Source organism: Bubalus kerabau, chromosome 3, assembly GCF_029407905.1.
Source record: "Bubalus kerabau isolate K-KA32 ecotype Philippines breed swamp buffalo chromosome 3, PCC_UOA_SB_1v2, whole genome shotgun sequence".
In the NCBI taxonomy this organism is placed as follows: domain Eukaryota; kingdom Metazoa; phylum Chordata; class Mammalia; order Artiodactyla; family Bovidae; genus Bubalus; species Bubalus kerabau.
The window spans coordinates 23,115,097-23,137,222 of NC_073626.1; the positions used below are offsets into that span (position 1 = coordinate 23,115,097).

The window sequence follows — 22,126 nt, forward strand, 5'->3', positions numbered from 1 at the left end:
TATCAGGATGCAAACATCCATAAAAATGGCCAATATTTCCGTAAGCCACGTTTTAAGATATTTTTTTCTTGCTGCCCTTTCATTCCTTTGCAGGTCCTATTTGCTGGAGAAGCACAGATTCTTCTGTCTTCCCAGCTCCATTTTCTCATCCTCTGGGGGGTTCATCAGCATTTCCTTTAACTTCCTATTTAGACAAATTAAGCTCTACTAATCCCATAATTTTCATACACAACCAGAAAGGCAAAAACTCCCCACAGCCTTTTCCAAGCAAATTAACAACTGCTGGATTTGGCCTCACCCCTGTAATCTTTGCATCCTATTTTTTTCTGTTTCTGTCTCCTGTTGCATATTCAGAAGACACATTTAACTGATCATCTGCAATGTGCTGCACAAAACAGTACACTCTTTCTGGCTGTGTATATCTTTTCTCTCTCATTCCCATTTTTATTTCTTTTTTCTAAATAATTCTATTGATTCTTTTTTTTTTTTTTTTCTTTCTATCCTTGCCACATAGCATGAGAGATCTTAGCTCCCTGACCAGGGATTCAACCCGTACCCCCTGCAGTGGAAGCACAGAGTCTTAACCACAGGACCACCAGGAAATTCCCTCTTTCCCTATTTTCTTTCTTCATTTTTCCCCCTCTTTACTTATCTGTTGCTATCATTTTATCATCACTTATTTTATCACTATGTTTCAATATGCCTTCAATGTTTAGGAATGCTGTCATGTATTCTGAAAACCAATAAAACATGCTACATATTTTCCTTTTAAAATTTTTACTCTTCCTGGAGTAATTATGTGATTTGATTTTATTCATAGCAGTCCAAGCTTATCTCAGAAACTTAAAGACATGCTGGATCCATTTAGAGGGATATAAGAGAAAATAATAAAGATTGGGAAAATAGCATGGCAGTAATCTGTGAAAGGTAGGAGGAAATTTTCAGCTTTGTTTAGATTTAAAAACAGTGTCTGAGTGCAGGTAACTACAAAATGAGATCCTGAGTCTTTATTTAGCAAGAAAGCAATTCAGAGAGGGTGAATTCTACAATTGCATCTTTTATGATTCTAATTGGAAATGCTCATTGAGGGGCATCCTTCTATAAAGTAACCCTGCAACACGTGAGTGATTTTTCTTTGATCAAAATAGATGAGGCAAAATTTGGTTCAGATATTATGTATAAAGATAAAAATGTTTCTCAGTGTTGAATCAGGATCCTATGTTTTATTTCTATAATTCTCTAATCAACTGGCAATGATATCTGTGCCATATCTTTGCAAATAAAATATAATGCCAAGCATAATCATATTTTGGAGAAGGCAATGGCACCCCACTCCAGTACTCTTGCCTGGAAAATCCCATGGATGGAGATGGAGGAGCCTGGTAGGCTGCAGTCCATGGGGTCGCTAAGAGTCGGACATGACTGAGTGACTTCGCTTTCACTTTTCACTTTCATGCATTGGAGAAGGAAATGGCAACCCACTCCAGTGTTCTTGCCTGGAGAATCCCAGGGATGGGGGAGCCTGGTGGCTGCCATCTATGGGGTCACACAGAGTCGGACACGACTGAAGTGACTTAGCATAGCATAGCATAATCATATTTCCAAGATTCTATTCCTAAAGTCCCACTATCATATGATAAGAAATGGGAGAAGAAAAGACATTGGATAAAACCAGTTTTAAATGAAGAGTGTTATTCTATATATAAGGATAGGATTTATAAGGAGGAGTCTCAGAAGATAATCAACTTGGTTTTCCATAGAAGTTCACAGGCACTTGAAAATTTCCAGAAACATTTTTATATAATTTTACCATGTAAGTAGTCCTACTAATATTTCAGCTACTGCCTATATTTCCCTTAATATTATACAGTTTTTTCTTGATCCAATTATCATGCAAGCAGTATGGAGTTCAAAGTGGCATTCAAAATCCATTGATTTTGATAAGTAAAATAAATGTATTTATTGATTGATTAGTTGCGTCATTTTGGGAATGAGCAGAAAAACCTTAAAATATTTGCTCTAAGGGTAAAACAGGGTGTATTTAAACTCTGCTTTTTTTGGGGGGTATGAAATGAAAAACTAAAGCTGTATCTTGGTTCTGTTGTGATGAAATAGCAATGAAATGGATTGAGGTCATAAAAGAAAAAATAAATTCAAGGGTGCTAACATATTTTAACAGATAGGAAATCCAAAGGAAAGAGGTTCACAGTTGTTGGTTTCAATTGAATTAAAGTTAATTCAGTTAAGTTCAGTTCAGTCACTCAGTCATGTCCGACTCTTTGTGACCCCATGAATCGCAGCACGCCAGGCCTCCCTGTCCATCACCAACTCCCGGAGTTCACTCAGACTCACATCCATCGAGTCAGTGATGCCATCCAGCCATCTCATCCTCTGTCATCCCCTTCTCTTCCTGCCCTCAATCTTTCCCAGCATCAGGGTCTTTTCAAATGAGTCAGCTCTTCACATAAGTTGGCCAAAGTATTGGAGTTTCAGCTTCAACATCAGTCATTCCAATGAACAACTAGGACTGATCTTCTTTAGGATGGATTGGTTGGATCTCCTTGCAGTCCAAGGGACTCTCAAGAGTCTTCTCCAACACCACAGTTCTTAAGCATCAATTTTTTTGGCACTCAGCTTTCTTTATAGTCCAACTCTCACATCCATACATGACTACTGGAAAAACCATGGCCTTGACTAGATGGACCTTTGTTGGCAAAGTAATGTCTCTGCTTTTCAATATGCTATCTAGGTTGGTCATAACTTTCCTTCCAAGGAGTAAGCGTCTTTTAATTTCATGGCTGCAATCACCATCTGCAGTGATTTTGGAGCCCAGAAAAATAAAATCAGCCATTGTTTCCACTGTTTCCCCATCTATTTCCCATGAAGTGATGGGACCAGATGCCATGATCTTCATTTTCTGAATGTTGAGCTTTAAGCCAATTGTTTCACTCTCCTCTTTTACTTTCATCAAGAGGCAATTAAAATGTAGTAAATGCTTATTATGTTTAACATACACTCTTACCTCTATCACATGCTTATTCTTTAGGAGTATACAATCCATCTGGTCAGGAAAATAGGATAGGTACAGAAACAAAAACAAATTACATATATATATATATAATTTTTATAAAATATGGAGTATACCAAAAGAGAATTACAAATAAAGTGCTCTAGAGAATTAGAAAAGGAGTGCATAGTCACTCAGTTGTGTCCAACTCTTTGTGACCCCATGGACTATAGCCCACCAGGCTCCTCTGTCCACTGGATTTTTCAGGCAAGAAGTACTGTAGTGGATTGCCATTTCCTTCTCCAGGAGATCTTCCCAATTCAGGGACAGAAAAAAAGGAGAGTGGGGAATAATTTAGAACACTTTAGTACTTGAAATGGCCCTTACAGGATGGAAAGCAACAACGGTGTCTCATATTAGCATAAACGCCAGTGAGAAAATAAAAAATTTGGATAAAATGGAATGGTTTGAGCCATGATTATAGGAGGCATTGAATCTAAGTCTGCATTTTAATAAAATGTGTTACAATGTGGAGATTCACTGCTGAATTTTGAGCTGAGATGTGTGTGCATGATCAGATTTGAACTAAGGAAAGACTGTTCTACAAACATGTTAAGATACTTTGAAGATGAGAGAGCCATTGTAAGTGAGGAGACCACTTTGAAAGCTAGAGGCCATGGAACACTGAATTATTTTCTCTGTGTCTGTTTTAACTTTTCTGTGTAGATATAAATTTAATGGATAGATGCAAGAGACAATGTTAAAGAATAGTTGGTGCAGTCCGACAACTTGGATGACATATCGGCAATTGTAATTCAAAGATGACAATAAGGATCCCAAAAGAATTGTGATTTTGTAACCAGAGCAAAGAAATCAGAAGTGTGAGATGGATGGCTAAGAAGCTCTGTTTTAGAGTTAACAGTTCTGAGCTTTGGGCTGTGAAGCAAGCACTTCTTCCTATGATTTCTCACTGTCACTCACCGCCCACCCCCGCCCCACCCACACACACAATGTCTAATTTCACAGTTGAATGACACCAATGTGAAAAAAAAAAAACCTGACCAATTAAATCCAATAATTCTACCACATTAAGGGCACAAGAAGATTATAATGTAAGGCCAATTAAGAGAATCAGGAAAATAAATAATCAGAGGTTCCAGGGCTATTTTCCTAGTAGTCACATCATATTTATTATCTGTCAGTATTTATTAATTATCTGTTACAAATACCATTCTACACTGTTTATAGATGCACAAAAATAAGGAAAGTCCAATATTTTAGGGAATTCATAATTTGGGAAAGAAATCATAATTATTGAATTATTAGCATATGAAAATAACTGAGTTTAGATTAAATCACTTAGTCCTATGAGATGCATATAATTATGCTCATTTTAGAGAAAAGAAGATTGAAGTACAAAAGGATTAAATGACATTTCTAAAGTCAGTCATCTGGTAAAAGGAATCACTGGGATTTGAAGGAAGAAGGAAAATGTCTTTTATAAAGTAACTTAAAATGCAAAATTTGCCATAACCAGTGAATCAAACCTAAAGAGATTTTAGAGAATAAAAAATTAATCACTAGAGTTTCCTTCAGAAATTTATAATAAAGGAATTGTGTGATTTAGATGGGGGAAGAGTGAGGTAGAGGCACCTCAAATGGTAGAAATATTATAATTAATAAGTAAGAAAACAAAATAAAGAAGAAAGGGAGAGGGGGAAATGTTTAATGTGCTCATAATTATCTTGAGGAGTTAGAAATTTGTATATAAAAATAGGAGAGATTTACTTAAAGGAGCCAAGTATTTGAAACTCTTTCTGGTGTTTTCACTCAGGTTAGAAATTGATCAAATTTATTTAGATATCTGTTGAGTGGCATTTCAGAGCAAGCAAGTTTCCAATGCATGATTGTTTTGTGTGTATGTTATCTTGTTTGAATTTTTTGTTTCTTCCTTCAACTTTCAAATGTTCTTAATAGGAGCAACACTAATGCTTGGAAGAGGTAAAAGGAGTCCTGATACTCCATATTTTCACTGTGCAAAATCTATGACGTGCTCCAGTTCCCATGATGTTTCTGACTAGGATCGGTTTGAGGAAGATGAAGATACCAAAATGCCTTGGCTCCCCCTGGACTGCTGATCCACCTGCCTTCTTCATGCTGTCCTTTGCTCAACCTATATTTGGGAAAGTCTGCCTTCTTGCAATCTGTTTTCATCAATACTCTGATGTTTCTGTTAAATATTCATAACAAGTAGTGTTGATGGTAGTTCTATTCAAACTTTTTAGAAGAGAAGATAACAAAATCCAAAGGAATGATAACTAACCAGAAAACACTCATCACATAAGGAAAATTTCCCAATTACTTTGCTGGTTCTTTTTATTCTTTTATTAATAATCTTTCACTATTACACTGATAATGTTGGCTTGATATTTCATCATAATTAGAATATAGATGCAGATTAAAGCAGAAATGAGAGTTTCATCTTAGCATCTCTGGCTTTTAGTTTCCAGTGGCTTCCTTTTATCATTGATACCTATCCTTAGAGAAGTGGGTGTTTAGAGGTCTCAGCTGGAATCTCCCATCAGTGCCAATATGTGGGTCAGTAATCAGAGCTCACTAGATGATTTTATCTTATTGGGATTTTCTGATCGATCCTGGTTGGAAACACCACTCTTTGTCATCTTTCTGGTGGCTTACATCTTTGCCCTGTTTGGAAATATCTCTGTTATCCTAGTTTCCTGCCTGGATCCCCAGTTGGACAGTCCCATGTACTTTTTTGTTTCTAATCTATCCTTTCTGGATTTCTGCTTTACTACCAGTACTGTCCCACAGATGCTAGTCAACCTTCGGGGACCAGAAAAGACCATTAGCTATGGCAGTTGTGTTGCCCAGCTCTATATTTCCTTGGCCTTGGGTTCTACGGAATGCATACTTCTAGCCATCATGGCTTTTGACCGTTATGCTGCTATTTGCAAGCCCCTTCGCTACCCAATCATCATGAACCAGAGACGCTGTATCCACATGGCCACTGGGACCTGGATTAGTGGCTTCGCTAACTCCCTTGTGCAGTCCACTCTCACCGTGTTGACCCCAAGATGTGGACAGAGGGTGATAGACCATTTCTTCTGTGAAGTTCCTGCTCTTCTGAAACTAGCTTGTACAGATACCCATGTGAATGAGGCTGAGCTCAATGTGCTAGGGGCTTTGCAACTTCTGGTGCCCCTCTCCCTCATCCTGGGCATTTATGTGTTCATTGCCCAGGCAGTAATGAGAATCCGCTCTGCTGAAAGTCGCTGGAAGGCCTTTAATACCTGTGCTTCACATTTGCTGGTGGTCTCTCTCTTCTACTTTACAGCCATCAGTATTATGTCCAGCCTCCCTCTAGCTATTCACGGGACAGAGGGAAGATCATGGCTCTCTTCTATGGAATCGTCACACCCACACTCAATCCATTTATCTATACACTGAGGAACAAGGATGTGAAAGCTGCCCTTAGAAGGGCACTAACTAAGGAATTTTGGGTCAGGACAAGATGATCTTTGAAGAGAAGACCTAAGAAGTAAGGATGACTGGTTCTGCCTTTCAAAGAAGATTTCAGACATGGAGACAAGAGGACAGTGTCATAAAGTTCACAGGTGAAACAGGACAAAGAAAGAAACCATCAACTCTTAATGATCTCCACACAGCGCTTATCTACTTTTGAGACTATCTGTTTTTGCAATATTGGATCTTACCAAGTCATATCAATTTTTTCCCTAACCCTTATGACTAGTTAACTTAGTTTCAGGGGGAAAACCTGGTGTAATAGCTAGAGAAAAGATATTTAGAAAGCTTTAAAAGGTATATTTGGCATAAACTCTTCCTAAGTGAATCCCAAGTAAACTGAATGATCCCATGCTTTTAAAAATGCCACTACTATGCTGAGTTAACTTTAACCAACATGTATTAACAGCATTTAGTCGTCTTCTAACAGTCACTGTCCAATTATGTCATCCACCAAAGGCCCCAGAGGCAAGTGAAATCAAGAAACATTTAGGTCAAAACCATATAAGACAGACATATGCAAAGGGAAATACATACAAATTTTAGACTCAGTGATTTTAAATGTTACTTTTGCCATAAACCTTAGCCAGTCTTACACTGGTATGATAAACAACAATGAGGTCAGGGCAAATACAAATAGAACTTACTGTGGAGGAAGAGAGAAAAAGCAGAAAGATGCTTTGAACAATGAACAATGATGGAAAAACCTAAGGCCGAAAATATTCTAACTCAAGAAAACTTACTAGTAATTTATGAGTTTAAAGAGACAACTTCCTTTACCACTTGACTGGGTAAGTTGGGCCTAGTTCAATGTAGGAGTTATGAGAAAATTATGTTGAGTTTAAAGCCTTGCTTGACTTCTTAGCTTTACTTGAAAAAAAGATCTTTTTTTTTTAATTTAATTTTATTTTTTAAACTTTACATAATTGTATTAGTTTTGCCAAATATCAAAAAAAGATCTTATAGCCAACTGCCTTGCAAATATGTATTAGTTAAACATGCCTAAAGAAAAGAGAGTGAGTTCAGTAAAAACTCAACATCATTGCCTGGAATGCAAATCAAATATTTTTCTTCATTAATGAGTATATTTATCCCCATAGATAAAGTGATAAACATATGTGTGCCTTTTGGTGAAAACCATTCATTATCTTTGACTATAGTTTTTTGCCACCAAATAGGGACATTAACACTTGCCTTAATTCAAAGGTGCTTGAAATTGCCTTTCTTAGCAAACTTTAAATTTAATATGTAATACTATAGTTCTGTGGCCCATAAAACAAATCTAAATAATAAAATTTTAATTCTAAATTCATAGAACTGTACATAATTCTTTTCCCATATGGGTCATTACAGAGTATTATTCTGAGGATCAGTAGAATTTCTGCCAATCTCTCTTTTATAGTACATATCCCCAAACTTGCTTTATAAAATCATCCTTTCCAAAATACATTTAACAATTTTTACTTATTTTAGTCCTCTAGTTATTTCAAAGTAATGAATCACAGTCCCTTAATAAGGTAATCTCTAAGGTCTTGATAAACATGAATTTCTCGAAACCCATCCGTGTGTTTCATCAGATTCCTGAATTTTGGAGAATAAATACAATGGATGGTATGAATTCTGGAATCTGAATTAAATTGGTATATGACTAGGAACATTAACAATCTATGTGCATTCAACACTGCCAAAAATAATGTAAATTTTTGAATCGCAAATACTGAAGACAAGATGTAATTAAAATATGCAAAAACTCTCCCTCCCAAAATAAAATATTCCAGTAAATCGAGATCACCTCATAAAATGGAATATTTTATATGAATTTCTTTTTTCTCCCCACATATCAGTAAGAATCTTGGTATTTTCCTACTCAGCATATTCGACTGCATTTAGAATTGTTTTTCTGACAACACTGGTTAACCCCAATCACATGAGATGTCCTTCTTTCAGGTGGGTTCTATTTGAATACTTTATCAATGCATTGCCTTTCAATATAAGTCCTTCCCAAGCCCATATAACATTCATATTTGTAATTTCTCAGATTACTGCAGATTTCTCTTTCATGCTTTGGACATGATAAATGTTCAGTAAATGCACCCCACATGACTGAATCTAGAACTGTTCCTTTTTCTTTTTTTTTTCCACTGCAACCCTCCCATCTCCTCCTAAAAAGAACAGTGCAAAGATCTACTTCCTGTCAGTTAAGTACAGTGAACAATTCTGCTTTCTGTGGTCCAATTGGAAGACAGATGAAGCTAAAATATAAGGAAATGGATTTTTTTTTTTTTAGTTTTTTTTCTTTTCTTTTTTTTAAATTTAAATTTATTTATTTTAATTGGAGGCTAATTACTTTACAATATTGTATTGGTTTTGCCATACATCAACATGAATCCGCCACGGGTGTACATGTGTTCCCAATCCTGAAACCCCCTCCCACCTCCCTCCCCATACCATCCCTCTGGGTCATCCCAGTGCACCAACCCCAAACTTCCTGTATCCTGCATCAAACCTTGACTGGCTATTAGTTTCTTACATGATATTATACATGTTTCAATGCCATTCTCCCAAATCATCCCACCCTCTCCCTCTCCCACAGAGTCCAAAAGACTGTTCTATACATCTGTGTCTCTTTTGCTGTCTCGCATATAGGGTTGTCGTTACCATCTTTCTAAATTCCATATATATACATTAGTATACTGTTTTGGTGTTTTTCTTTCTGGCTTACTTCACTCTGTATAATAGGCTCCAGTTTCAGCCACCTCATTAGAACTGATTCAAATGTATTCTTTTTAATGGCTGAGTAATACTCCATTGTGTCTATGTACCACAGCTTTCTTATCCATTCATCTGGTGATGGACATCTAGGTTGTTTCCATGAAAAGATGCTCAGCATCACTCATTATCAGAGAAATGCAAATCAAAACCACAATGAGGTACCATTTCACGCCAGTCAGAATGGCTGCGATCCAAAAATCTATAAGCAATAAATGCTGGAGAGGATGTGGAGAAAAGGGAACCTTCTTACACTGTTGGTGGGAATGCAAACTGGTATAGCCACTATGGAGAATAGTGTGGAGATTCCTTAAAAAACTGGAAATAGAACTGCCATACGACCCAGCAATCCCACTGCTGGGCATACACATCGAGGAAACCAGAATTAAAAGAGACACGTATACCCCAATGTTCATCACAGCACTGTTTATAATAGCCAGGACAAAGAAATGGATTTTAAAGAAATGAAGGTTCCTAGTTAGATTAGAGAAAGAAAATCTGTTTCCTCAATTCTAACAAAATCTGGAAAAGTATACTAAACTTAAAAAAAAATTTGATAACAGTGTTTGTCACAATTCATGATCCATTTTTACACAGGACTTCATGTCACTATATTAATAATATAATATATATGCTAATATTTATATTAAAAATGTTTATAGTATTAATTTATTCATTCTTGATAAAGCAGTGTATTTCTCAGAGCTTGTATGTTGCCTTCTCAGAGGGTATTCGAGGTTGTTAAATAAAAATGCTACATCTTCTTGAGTTTATTAGTTTTGCTTGAAAGTCTAGATAAAATTTAAATAAATGAACATTGAAACTACTATTTTGTATTGGAACAAGTATGGATCTATTATGCTGTGGAAGTTGCATACATTTTTAAGCAAAAACATGGGACCACAAAAAAAATTAGCACTGCTGTTGGAAGTTGCTTCCGATATGCCCCCCCAAATCCTAAGGGTATGTTTTGATTTACCTTCAATATTACAGACATATCAGAGCAAACACTTGAGACTTAAAAAAATTCTGAATTTTTAATATTTTTACATAAATGATGTCTGCTATTTTAGAATTTTATACATTAAAATACACAGTTAAATGAATTATAATAGTACAGGTACTATCAAGCAGGCAAATAAATATAGTACAATGCTGAAAACAAAATTAATGAAAAAATTTAAATATTCTTACAAGTATTACTAAAACATCAGTAAATTTATTAAATTTTATATTAGTAAATTTTATAAATAGCAAGTCATTAAACTGAAAAATATTTTGTGATATAGAAAGAGCAGTAGGAAGCATATTCAACAAGGTAAAATTATCTATTTCAAAACAAAGTCTAGTGTCTATTTATTAGAGGAGCACTAGAAAATTCCCAACGATGTCAAAAACAAATCAAGGCTTAGATAATGTGGCACTACACAGATTCCTCTTTCCTACCATGTGTGAGATCCCATTTTAACATCTACCTTCTAATTCCTTTGAGGTGACTTCCCTGGTGGCTCAGACGGTAAAGCATCTGTCTACAATGCGGGTAGACCCGGGTTCAATCCCTGGGTTGGGAAGATCCCCTGGAGAAGGAAATGGCAATCCACTCCAGGACTATTGCCTGGAAAATCCCATGGGCAGAGGAGCCTGGTAGGCTACAGTCCATGGGGTCGCAAAAAGTCTGACTCGACTGAGCAACTTCACTACCATTCACTACTAGGGAACAGGCAGAAGAAGAAAACTGGGTGAAAACTCAGCAGGAAACAGGAGTATGTGGGCCCTCCTCCAGGATGCCTTACTCAATTCCATTTAAATAACATACAGCTGACCCTTCAACCACACAGGTGTTCATCTGCCTATAATTTACAGACAGCCTCTTGAATCCTCCGTTCCTAGACTCTGCAGATTTAAGCAGCTTCAGTACTGGTACAGTGCAGTAGTACTTACTATTGAAAAATATCCACATATAAGTGAATCTAATTCACATATAAGTGAATCTAATTCCTTTGGGACCACATAATCCAGGAAAATAAAATGTGAGTCTAAGTGATGAGTGTCTTTTCTGGATTGACACAGTTTTTAAAAAAACACTTTTTCCTACTTCTTGCACTCTTACTCTATGCCATATTTTGAGATGACTGGATCCCAAGATAGATAAAATCTGGATCCCCCAATTATTGGAAAGAAAGAAAGAAGCACCAACTTCCCAAGTCAGATTTTATGTGCATAAGAAATACAGTGGTGGTGGTGGAAGTCGCTAAGTCGTGTCCAACTCTTGGGACCCTGTGGACTGTAGCCCGCCAGGCTCCTCTGCCCATGGGATTTTCCAGGCAAGGATACTGGAGTGGATTGCCATTTCCTTCTCCAGGGGATCTTCCCGACCCAGGAATCGAACTCAGGAATCTAACCCAGGTCTCCTGCATTGCAGGCAGATTCTTTACCAACTGAGCTACGAGGGAAGCCCAAGTATTTTGTTTTAAACCACTGGGATTTGGAATTGATTTATTACTGCAGCAAAACCTATGTTACCTTGACTAATATGAGTACCATACACATAAAATCCCAAATGTAAGAAATTGTATTATTTAAATATAATTGTAAAAAAAACACTTAAAGCTGATACCTGCAGTAAATATTGCAGTTAGGTAAAATATCAGTATTCCCATTATGAATCATGTAAAATTACTAGAAATATAAGCCACTTTTGTTCATGCTGCGCTTTACAACAATAGTCCTGTTTATAAACATAAGCCAGCACATGATTTTCTGAGTTAGAATTATAAAATTTAAGATCCTTAAATTTCTTTCTAAATCTACAGCTTGATTGGTGAGAGTGTTATACAGAGAACACAAACCAGCAAGCAGGTTTATAGTCGTATTTCTTACATTAGTTGAACTTGTACAGAAAGATGGCACTACTAATACAAAGGTATCCAACTGAAACTTTATCACTCTTTTTACCACAAATACTTTGATTTTTCATAAAGTAAATTCTGGGGAAATTTTTCAGTTAATAACTACATTGGACCATAGCCTTAGGACCACTCGCTTATGGCAATAATTCTACATGAATCAATCTTACGAGTTACTTTAATTTTCTAGATTAAGGGGTAGCAGAAGAAAAAAGAAACCTGTTAAACGAGTTCTAGTATTTTAATCCTTGGTATTCAGAAGGAAAAATAGAGTGGGGATAGTTAGGTCTTTCTCCTCAATCACACAGCACTAGGTTTTAAGTCAGCAAATCCTTGAAAGTAAAAGGTGAATGAGATTTCAGGTCTTAAATTCCTCACTCATCTGTCTGTGACATGTTCTCAGACCATAATGAAATAAAACTAGAAATCAGCAACAGAAAGATAACAGGAGAATATCCAAGCCTTTGAAACTTAAGTAATATTCCTCTAAGTAATCCATGGATCAAAGAGAAAATCAAAGGAAATTAGTATTTGGAAGTAAGTGAAAATAAAAACGCCACATATCAAAATTTGTGGGATGCAGTGCTTAAAGCATAATACTTATTATTAAATGTTCATTTTAAAAAAAGAATAAAGATCTCGAATCAATAATCTAAACTTTACCTTAAATAAAAAACTAAAAAAGAGAAACAAAATGAACCCACATAAAGTAGAAACAAGGAAATACTAAAGAAAAGTATAGAATTCTGATTTAACCCTCCCTGCAACATTTCCCCTTTGGTAACCACAAATTTGCTTTCGGTATCTATAAGTATGTTTCTGTTTTGTAGATAAGTCCATTTATTATCTTTTTAAAATGAAATTCTACATAAGAGTGATATCATATGATATTTGTCTTCCTCTGAGTTATTTCACTTAGTATAAAAATCTCTAGGTCCATCATGTTTCTGCAAATAGCATTATTTCACCTTTTTTTTTTTTTTACATTTAGGCATAGATGTAAGATTAAACATTTTAAAAAATTTATCTTATTGTTTAAAAGGTAGATCTCATGTTTAATGTTCGTACCACAATTTTTTAAATGTCTTTCCATTGTCATAGGTATTTCAAAACAGAATACATTTATTTTTGGATGTATTACCCATCTGTGGTAGCCTATTGTTAAAATGGTGAGTGGATTATCAGGTTCAGAGTTATTTTAGAAAAGATATAGTATTTGAATGAAGCCTAGACTCAATGACAAAGAAGTTGTCTTTTAACTCTAATTTCTTTTGATTCTGTAATTTTGTATGCGTTTATGTAACAATTACTAAACATTCTCCTTTTAAATGAAATCCATACAAACGTGCGTGACTTCATGGGTGACCAATAAAGTTAAAATTGATCTTTCTTACTAGAGAAACTTAAGTCTGAACTTATACTGTAGAAAATAAACTGTATATGTTGTAGCAGAATCTAAGATTCAGTTCAACCCAGATGATAATTAACTACTTTTCACTGAAGCAATTCTTGAGGGACAGGTCCATGAAGTCCCATGCTTGAACCCACAGTGTTTACGTGAAACATCAACCACACTGAACAAGTTTGTTCCCTAGTGCCAGGGCAGCACTGATTTCATGGGCTGTCCATAGGCTCATGGGTATCAAGGGCTCAGTGGAAACTTAAAATGTCTCTGGGTCTATGCTCACTGTTTAATCTTATATGAAAACATCTCAGTCCTTTCCCTACATGAAAATTACAAAGATCAAGCCACCAGCTCAATTCTAGAATAAAGATGTTCACTTTTAGGATTAAAAGAGATTGGTTCCTACTGACGAAGATCAGCTCTGGTGAGTGAAACTTCTCTATATTTTATGAAACATTTTATAGCTGTGCTCCAAAATTTCTATATTTCCTTTCACATTTCGTTTGTTTTTTAAACCATGTTTTTCATGCTTTTGTACCCATTAGTCCTCCTAAATGCTTCTAGCAAATCCACAAATGACCCTCACAATGGTAAATTCAATACTTTTATTGTTATTTTAAATTTCCTCTTACATTAATGAATCTACTGTACATGGGGGCTTCTCTGGTGGCTCAGTGGTAAAAAAAAATCTGCCTGCAATGCAGGAGGTGCAGGAGATTCGGGTTTGATCCCTGGTTTGGGAAGATCCCCTGGAGAAGGACACGGCAACCCACTGCAGTATTCTTGCCTGGAGAATCCCTTAGACAGAAGAACCTGGTGAACTACAGTCCACAGGGTCACAAAGAGTCAGACACAACTGAAGCAACTTAGCACACATTGTACATTATTTTTTTTTCTTTTAAAATATCTGTCTTCCATTGGCTCTATGATGTCACTCCTTACAGGTGTTCTTCTTCTGTAAATATTCTTTCTCAGTCTGACTCAGTCCTCTTCTCTACATCTATTTAAATTTGATGGTATCTAAAAGTCTATCCTCAGACCTCATTTCCATTCTTTTTTTAACTCAAAAGTATTCTTGTAAGAGCACTCTTACTGAATTGGGGGTGTTTCAAGCACTGCCATAGTCTTCTGAGTTCCAAATCCTCATATCTAACTTTATGGTTGGCACACCTCTGACTGGGCTTCTCCCATCAGAACTCATTTCTTCTCCCAATCATCTCCCTGTCACTGTTATCTGTTTCAAAAAATAGGAAAATTTATCTTTCATCTGCACATTCATCTTATCTGCTTATTATCTCTCCAGAAAGTTCTCATAACTTTTTTCAACCTATGTGAAGCTGTTGATCACATTAAGAAGTTCAATTTTTGAAAAAAAGGCTAAAGATTTTTCTGAATTAAATATTACCACATTCCCATGAAGATAAATTTGTCTTGATTTTAGTAGCTCTTTGCTGAGTACACTTAGTTACTTGACTAATAACTATATCAATATCATACATTCTTTGCTGCTGTTCTTTGGCTTCCTAAACAGAGTCAGCCTTGCTATCTTCAGAGTGACATGGCCAACCTGACCTCAGTGAGTGGATTCCTCCTCGTGGGGTTTTCTGCTGACCGTAAGCTTCAGATTTTACACGCACTGCTGTTTTTGGTGACATACCTGCTGGCCTTGACAGGCAACCTCCTCATTATCACCATAACTACCTTGGACCATCGCCTCCATTCCCCCATGTATTACTTCTTGAAGCACCTCTCTCTTCTGGACCTGTGTTTCATCTCTGTCACAGTCCCCCAGGCCATCGCAAATTCACTTATGAACAATGGTTACATTTCCCTTGATCAGTGCATTCTTCAAGTTTTCTTCTTCATAGCTCTGGCCTCGTCAGAAGTGGCCATCCTCACAGTGATGTCTTATGACCGGTATGTAGCCATCTGTCAACCACTGCAATATGAGACCATTATGGACCCCTGTGCCCGTAGGCATGCAGTGATAGCTGTGTGGGTTGCTGGGGGCCTCTCTGGGCTTATGCACGCAGCTGTTAACTTCTCCATACCGCTCTGTGGGGAGAGAGTCATTCACCAATTCTTCTGTGATGTTCCTCAGATGCTGAAACTAGCCTGTTCTTATGAATTCATTAATGAGATTGCAGTGGCTGCATTCACAACCTCAACAGCATTTATTTGTTTGATCTCTATTGTGCTTTCCTACATTTGCATCTTCTCTGCAGTGCTGAGAATTCCATCAGCTGAGGGAAGAACCAAAGTCTTCTCTACCTGCCTACCCCACCTATTTGTAGTCACCTTCTTCCTCTCAGCTGCAGGCTTTGAGTTTCTCAGACCTCCTTCTGATTCCCAGTCAGCTATGGATCTCATGTTCTCCACCTTCTATACTGTGATACCTCCAACGCTCAATCCAGTTATCTATAGTTTACGGAATGAAGCCATGAAGGCGGCTCTGAGGAAGATACTGTCAAAAGAAGAATTCACTCAGAGAAAGATGCATTTAAAAGCCATTTTTAAACTCTAAAGTACCATACAAATAAAAGGTACTGTTATTATGTTTCAGACTGTAGGAGGAATAAATCTGATTTCTTTCCGGAACTCCCTTCTAACTTTTCCGTTCTTTATAGTCTTCTCAAAACATAATTCTTCAGAATTTAAGATGTTATGGTTCTAGGGATATTGGTCTTCTTTCCACAAATTCAATTTTTATTTTTAGGCATCTTACAGCATTTTTTCTGAAATAAAAGAGAAAAGGCAATTAGTTTGGGACTTGGTGAGCATAATTTAAAGCTGGCTTTTAGAGATACATGTGTATAGCTGAGTCCCTTCGTGTTCACCTGAAACTATCACAACATTGTTAACAAATAGATTCCAGACTGCTGCCAAATAAGCTGATTGTGTTCATGAGATAGTGTATCTATGGTGTATTATGTGATTTCCAACAGACCTCCAGGTTTCTTTTGTGCATTAAGTACCCATATTAATTTTCCCTTCCTTTTATGTATTATAATAGCTTTCCCCATACCTATTTATTCAGTCTCTAATAAATGTCAGGTATATTACATACATTTTCCTTTTAATTTTATCAAGCAACTGTTCTACCTATGCCCCATTCTATCAATTAGGACACTAAATTTAGAGGAGATTAATTTCTTGCAACTTCTCAAAGAATAGCAAATATGTGATTCAAAGTAATATTTGTCTGATTCCAAGCTCACTTATTTGCCTCTACTCATTGCAAATGATTTGTTTCTCCATGTGTGTGCATGCTAAGTCGTTTCAGTTGTGTCCAACTCTTTGCGACCCTATGTGAGTATACGTGTTTTTGTATCATCTGTAAAAATAAGCATATTCTACTATTATACACTAATGAGATAGCCTTCAGCAGAAGGCTGTTGTAGCCTTTAAAACAGTAAATCTATGTCCTTACAGCTTCAGAAGAAGCCTTTGTAATATAAATTGAATAAATTTATAGTCATATGATTATTACTGAAAAATATTAATAAAATATAAAAGATGGTAAGAGAATTCAGAAATTACAAAACAACATCATGGACTTACATTCATTTTTAAGTATACTTATAAAGTAGTTGCATATATTTAAATAATAAATTTATTATTTATAAATATATTATTTATAAATTATATATTATTTATAAATAATAAATTTAATGGACTGAGCCTCTTTATGAGATTTTCAGGTACTGTTGCTAAATTTGTTTTAGGATCTTTTAGTAGATAGTTTTATATTTATTAGAGACCACAATGGTTGCCCAAAATAGCTGTTCTAAATCTGAGATGCAATGCATAGGCCTCAATTTCTATAAACAATGATTTCTAGTTTCCCAGGACACGTGACATTAAAAATTTCTTTTAATGTTTAAAATCTTGTTTGCCTTTCTGGAATGCATAATTTAACTATTACAGCAGTTCTCTAAATGTGGCATTCAGTCCATCAGCAGCAGCATCAGGCAGTTTGTTAGGCATTCAAATGTATGGAGGCATTCAAAAACATGAAACCTTCTGAATCAGAATTACTAAATGTAAGGTTTATGTACCTGTTTTATCAAGCTCTCCAGGTGATCCATACCTCTGCTAAAGTTTGCAAACCGCTGAACTAGGAACAAAATCCCCACAGTTTACCAAGTCACTCCCCCTCTGTGTGAAAAGTTTCGAGTCCCAGGTGACAGAGAAGGAGAGAAAATGAAATAGTCTCATCATTCAGTTCAGGCTTCCATTACAAAAGATGGGGGGGGGAAAAATCCCAAAAGCAACAGAAACCTTGGGTTCTCAAGGGAAACAACCTGTTTTAAAAGATGTCATTATAGATGAGAAAGGTCAGAATTTTGTGATCAGCTTTCATAACTACCCACACACCAATAGTGGCTGTGGTAAGTTTTACAATCTTGAATGAGGAAAGAGAAAAATGTTTTATGGAAATTGACAGAACATTATATTCTTCAAATTGAATTTGAAAAAGCAAGACTATTCATTCTAACACGGAAAATGAGCTGCTAATAAAGGTCATAGATTTAATTCACATGAATATATTACAAAATGAGCAATTTAAGAAAAGTCAGTAAATTAAGAAAGGTTCATATTTTATATGTTTATATAAACATTCAGTAAAGTAATTGCACTATAACATGTATAGCACTTATACTGAACTATAACAGTAGAGTAACTGTACTATAGTGATGTCATAGTCTCTGATATCACCATGAAACACAAAGCCTTGAATAGATAAATGTTCGGTGTAATTTTGGCTTTTTCCCCCAATGTTTCTGCATGTCTTCCATAAATACTCAGAGATTTTAGATGTAAGACAGTGGTATGAATTGCAAAAGAAAAGGTTTGGTGCTTAGATTCAATTCTGTCACTTAAGTATTCTGAATCTTATTTTTTTCTTTTAAAAATAGAGATTAAAATGCTTAGGCCATAGAAGATAAAAAAATAAAACTTGAGGCATATTTTATGACAAACTCTAGCATGGTGTCTGTCTCATGAAAATGAATGCTCAAAATTTTTCAGTTTATTTCCCAGACTGTTGATAATCACTGGTGGAAATTTGGCAGACTAAAATACTTAATGTACCAATATCAAAATTAAGTATGGATAATGATGTCATTTATTATTTTATCAGTTCAAGGAAAAGAGAGACAAAAAAACAGGCAGCAACTGCCTCTCCAAGGCAGAAAGGGAGAAACTATTGAAAGCGTAGCCTTTACTCTTTAATTCTTTCTGTTTTCTATTCGCTGTGTAAGGCTTTAATAAAAATGGAGTAAGAGGGTGATATTCTATATTAACTTTGCAATTCACACCCATAGAGAAAGAGAAAGACTTTTAATTTGGCAGCCAAAGCAAAAGTTTAAAAATTTAAATTTAATGTAATATAAAATTGTAAATCTAATACTATTGACCCCTGCTGGTAGAAGGGGCGGGGCAGATGTTGAGTTCATTCTTCATAGAGGAGGTTGATTTCCAAGAACCTGAATTAATGAGACACACACACACACAAATTTCTGGTGAGTTTTCATATCTGTTGTTCAGTCGCTAGTCATATCTAAGAGAATCTTACTTAGATCAGCACCCCACCCCCATTTCTCATCAGTCTGAGAGGCTTTTGTTAGTTCAGTAGCCTCTCTCATTTACTTTCTTTTTCTCTTCTCTAATGTCAAACTTTCCTGCTCATAGTTCAGATTTATTCTGTCTCCCTCATGTCTCCTCTGACACCTCTTTTCCTCCTGCCCTCAATCTTGCACATGGTTCAGAATAAAACTCAAAGAAATTGCTTCATTCAGCAGTTTTTCGTTTTATTCCCACACCCCCCCCCCCCCCAGCTGCTGCCTAAAACTCACAGGCAGAGAAAAAAATTAAGGAATATGAGAGGCTCATGACTACGTGACTGGTCAGTTCTCATATACTGAGGTATATTTTAATGAATGGAGAACTTTTGTTTATCTCCATCCTGCAAAGCCCAAAACACTATACAATGGCCTAAAACTTCATTTATTTCTTTTCTGAATTGTAGATCACTTTATACCTTTTTAGAGTGTCCTTCTGAAGTTGTATATGGGGTTTTTGAAAGTTTTCCTTCCATATTGAAAGCGACCTCAGAGCAATCACTCTTTCTTCCTCTTCTTTGCAAATACCTTTTGCATGTAGTGGGCTTCTCTGGTGACTCGGACGGTAAAGCGTCTGCCTGCAGTGCGGGAGATCCAGGTTCGATCCCTGGGTTGGGAAGATCCCCTGGAGAAGGAAATGGCAACCCACTCCAGTACTCTTGCCTGGAAAATTCCGTGGACTGAGGAGCCCGGTAGGCTACAGTCCATGGGGTCACAAAGAGTCGGACACGACTGAGTGACTTCACTTTCACTTTGCATGTAGTAAATAGTCAATACATACTTAATGACTTTAGCTGAAGGCAATGTGAAGAGAAATGAAATGAAATTTCAAAGAGAAAACTGTTAGGTACCAGAAGAAGCCCTAGACAGATTAACACTAAATCTGATAGTGAAATGTAAGTAATTCCTTTGTAAAAGTTTTTTTGTTCTTGATTTCAAGATGTGATTATTAAATAAAATGTTAGCTGAAAAGGCAGTAACACTGCATAATTTGGTTGTTGGCCTCATAATTATAGGAACTTTCTCTTTATTAGAATGGTTTGCCAGGGAAGAACCTTAGATATCATCCCATCCAACCACAATTCCTCTAAAGGGCCCTTCAGAATACTAAAATAGAGCAATATAATCTATCCAATTTTGTGAAACCCCTAATTAAGAACTGATCACTTAATTTCTGTTCTTGACTTAAAGCAAAGCAACAAGTTTCACTTTGTGGAAATGGAATAGTGTTTTTAGTGGCAGAAATGCAACCATTTATCTGTGATAGGACCAGTGACTCTGATCACATCTGCACTCAGGTTTATTTTTGTTTTCTGTAAGCTCCCTGAACACAAGATATACATATCTTCACCTTTGAGTCCCCAGCATCTAAGGCATAGCTGATGAATGACAGGTACTCAAAAATTAATTGTTGAAAGAAGCATTGTAAATAAATGAATATTTTAACATCTCTCTACTGCATTTCCTCCATCCTCTTTATCTTCCAGCTGCCAACACAATTTGTACCTTCAAAATGGTTATGGCAAATGTAACCGCAATGAGCGGATTCCTCCTCATGGTGTTTTCCAACAACCGTGAGCTGCAGATCTTACACGCATTGCTTTTCTTGTTAATATACTTATTAACCTTAGCAGAAAACCTCCTGATTATCGCCATCACAACTCTGGACCAACATCTCCAAACCCCAGTGTATTACTTCTTGAAACACCTTTCGCTCCTGGACCTGTCCTTCATTTCTGTCACGGTCCCCCAGTCCATTGACAATTCACTGACAGGCAATGGCTATATTGCCCACGGTCAGTGCGTGCTTCAGGTTTTCTTCTTCACATCTTTGGCCTGGGTTGAGGTGGCCATTCTCACAGTGATGTCTTATGATCGCTATGCCGCCATTTGCCTCCCACTGCACTACGAAGACATTATGGATCCCAGAGCCTGTAAGCGGGCTATGATAGCTATATGGCTGAGTGGAGGCATCTCTGGAATCTTGTATACAGCTGCCACATTCTCCATCACATTCTGTAGGGCCAAAATAATCCACCAGTTCTTCTGTGATATCCCCCAGTTGCTGAAGCTCTCCTGCTCCAGTGATTACCTAGGCGTGATTGGAGTGGCTGCTTTCACGACGCTGCTGGCGTTCATCTGCTTCGTCTCCATTGTTCTTTCCTATGCGCACATCTTTTCCACAGTTCTAAGAATACCCTCTGCCGAGGGCTGCTCCAAGGCCTTCTCTACCTGCCTGCCCCACCTCTTTGTTGTGTCATTTTTTCTTTCCACAGGCATTTTTGAGTTCCTAAAACCAACTTCAGATTCTCCAACTGCTTCTGACATTATCATATCTATCTTTTACACAGTAGTGCCCCCAACACTGAACCCTATGATCTACAGCTTGAGGAATGAAGCCATGAAGGGAGCTTTAAGAAAGTTACTGTTGCGTGGTGAATTCACCAGGAAAAAAACATTTTTGTCCTGTGGTTGATGGCTGTCCAATATTACACACAAGGAGCATATTTAATAACTGGAATCCATTATATATAAATGGTAAAGACTGCCAAAGAGTCAGACATGACTGAGCAACTGAGCATTCATGTAATATGTATATAGTAATGTTGAGGAAAAACAACACTTTTTTTCCTGTTGATAAACCAAATACTATAACCATAATCATAATGAAAATGCTTCATTTGACATCTTCACTCTTTTAGACACTGAAATAAGACTTTTTGTTATTCTTTCAAATTAAGAGAAAATAAACAATTATATATAATATTTTAGTGTAGGTCCACTACTTTCCTTTTCCTCCCAATACATATAGACATGCAGACACAAACACATATGAGGTCATACCAACAAACACAGCACTTTTGGAAAAACA

General features: G+C 36.5%; 1 protein-coding gene and 2 pseudogenes across 1 annotated transcript; all 3 read left to right on the forward strand.

Moving 5' to 3' along the window:
• The first annotated feature begins 5,599 nt into the window (after positions 1 to 5,599).
• On the forward strand, positions 5,600 to 6,881 carry LOC129647499 (olfactory receptor 2B2-like; annotated as a pseudogene).
• An 8,307-nt stretch (positions 6,882 to 15,188) lies between these two features.
• LOC129647500 (olfactory receptor 14J1) lies at positions 15,189 to 16,154 on the forward strand. The gene has a single exon (XM_055574581.1). The coding sequence runs from the start codon at positions 15,189 to 15,191 to the stop codon at positions 16,152 to 16,154; it is 966 nt and encodes a 321-aa protein (XP_055430556.1).
• A 4,613-nt stretch (positions 16,155 to 20,767) lies between these two features.
• Positions 20,768 to 21,824, forward strand: LOC129647179 (olfactory receptor 14J1-like; annotated as a pseudogene).
• Positions 21,825 to 22,126: the final 302 nt, after the last annotated feature.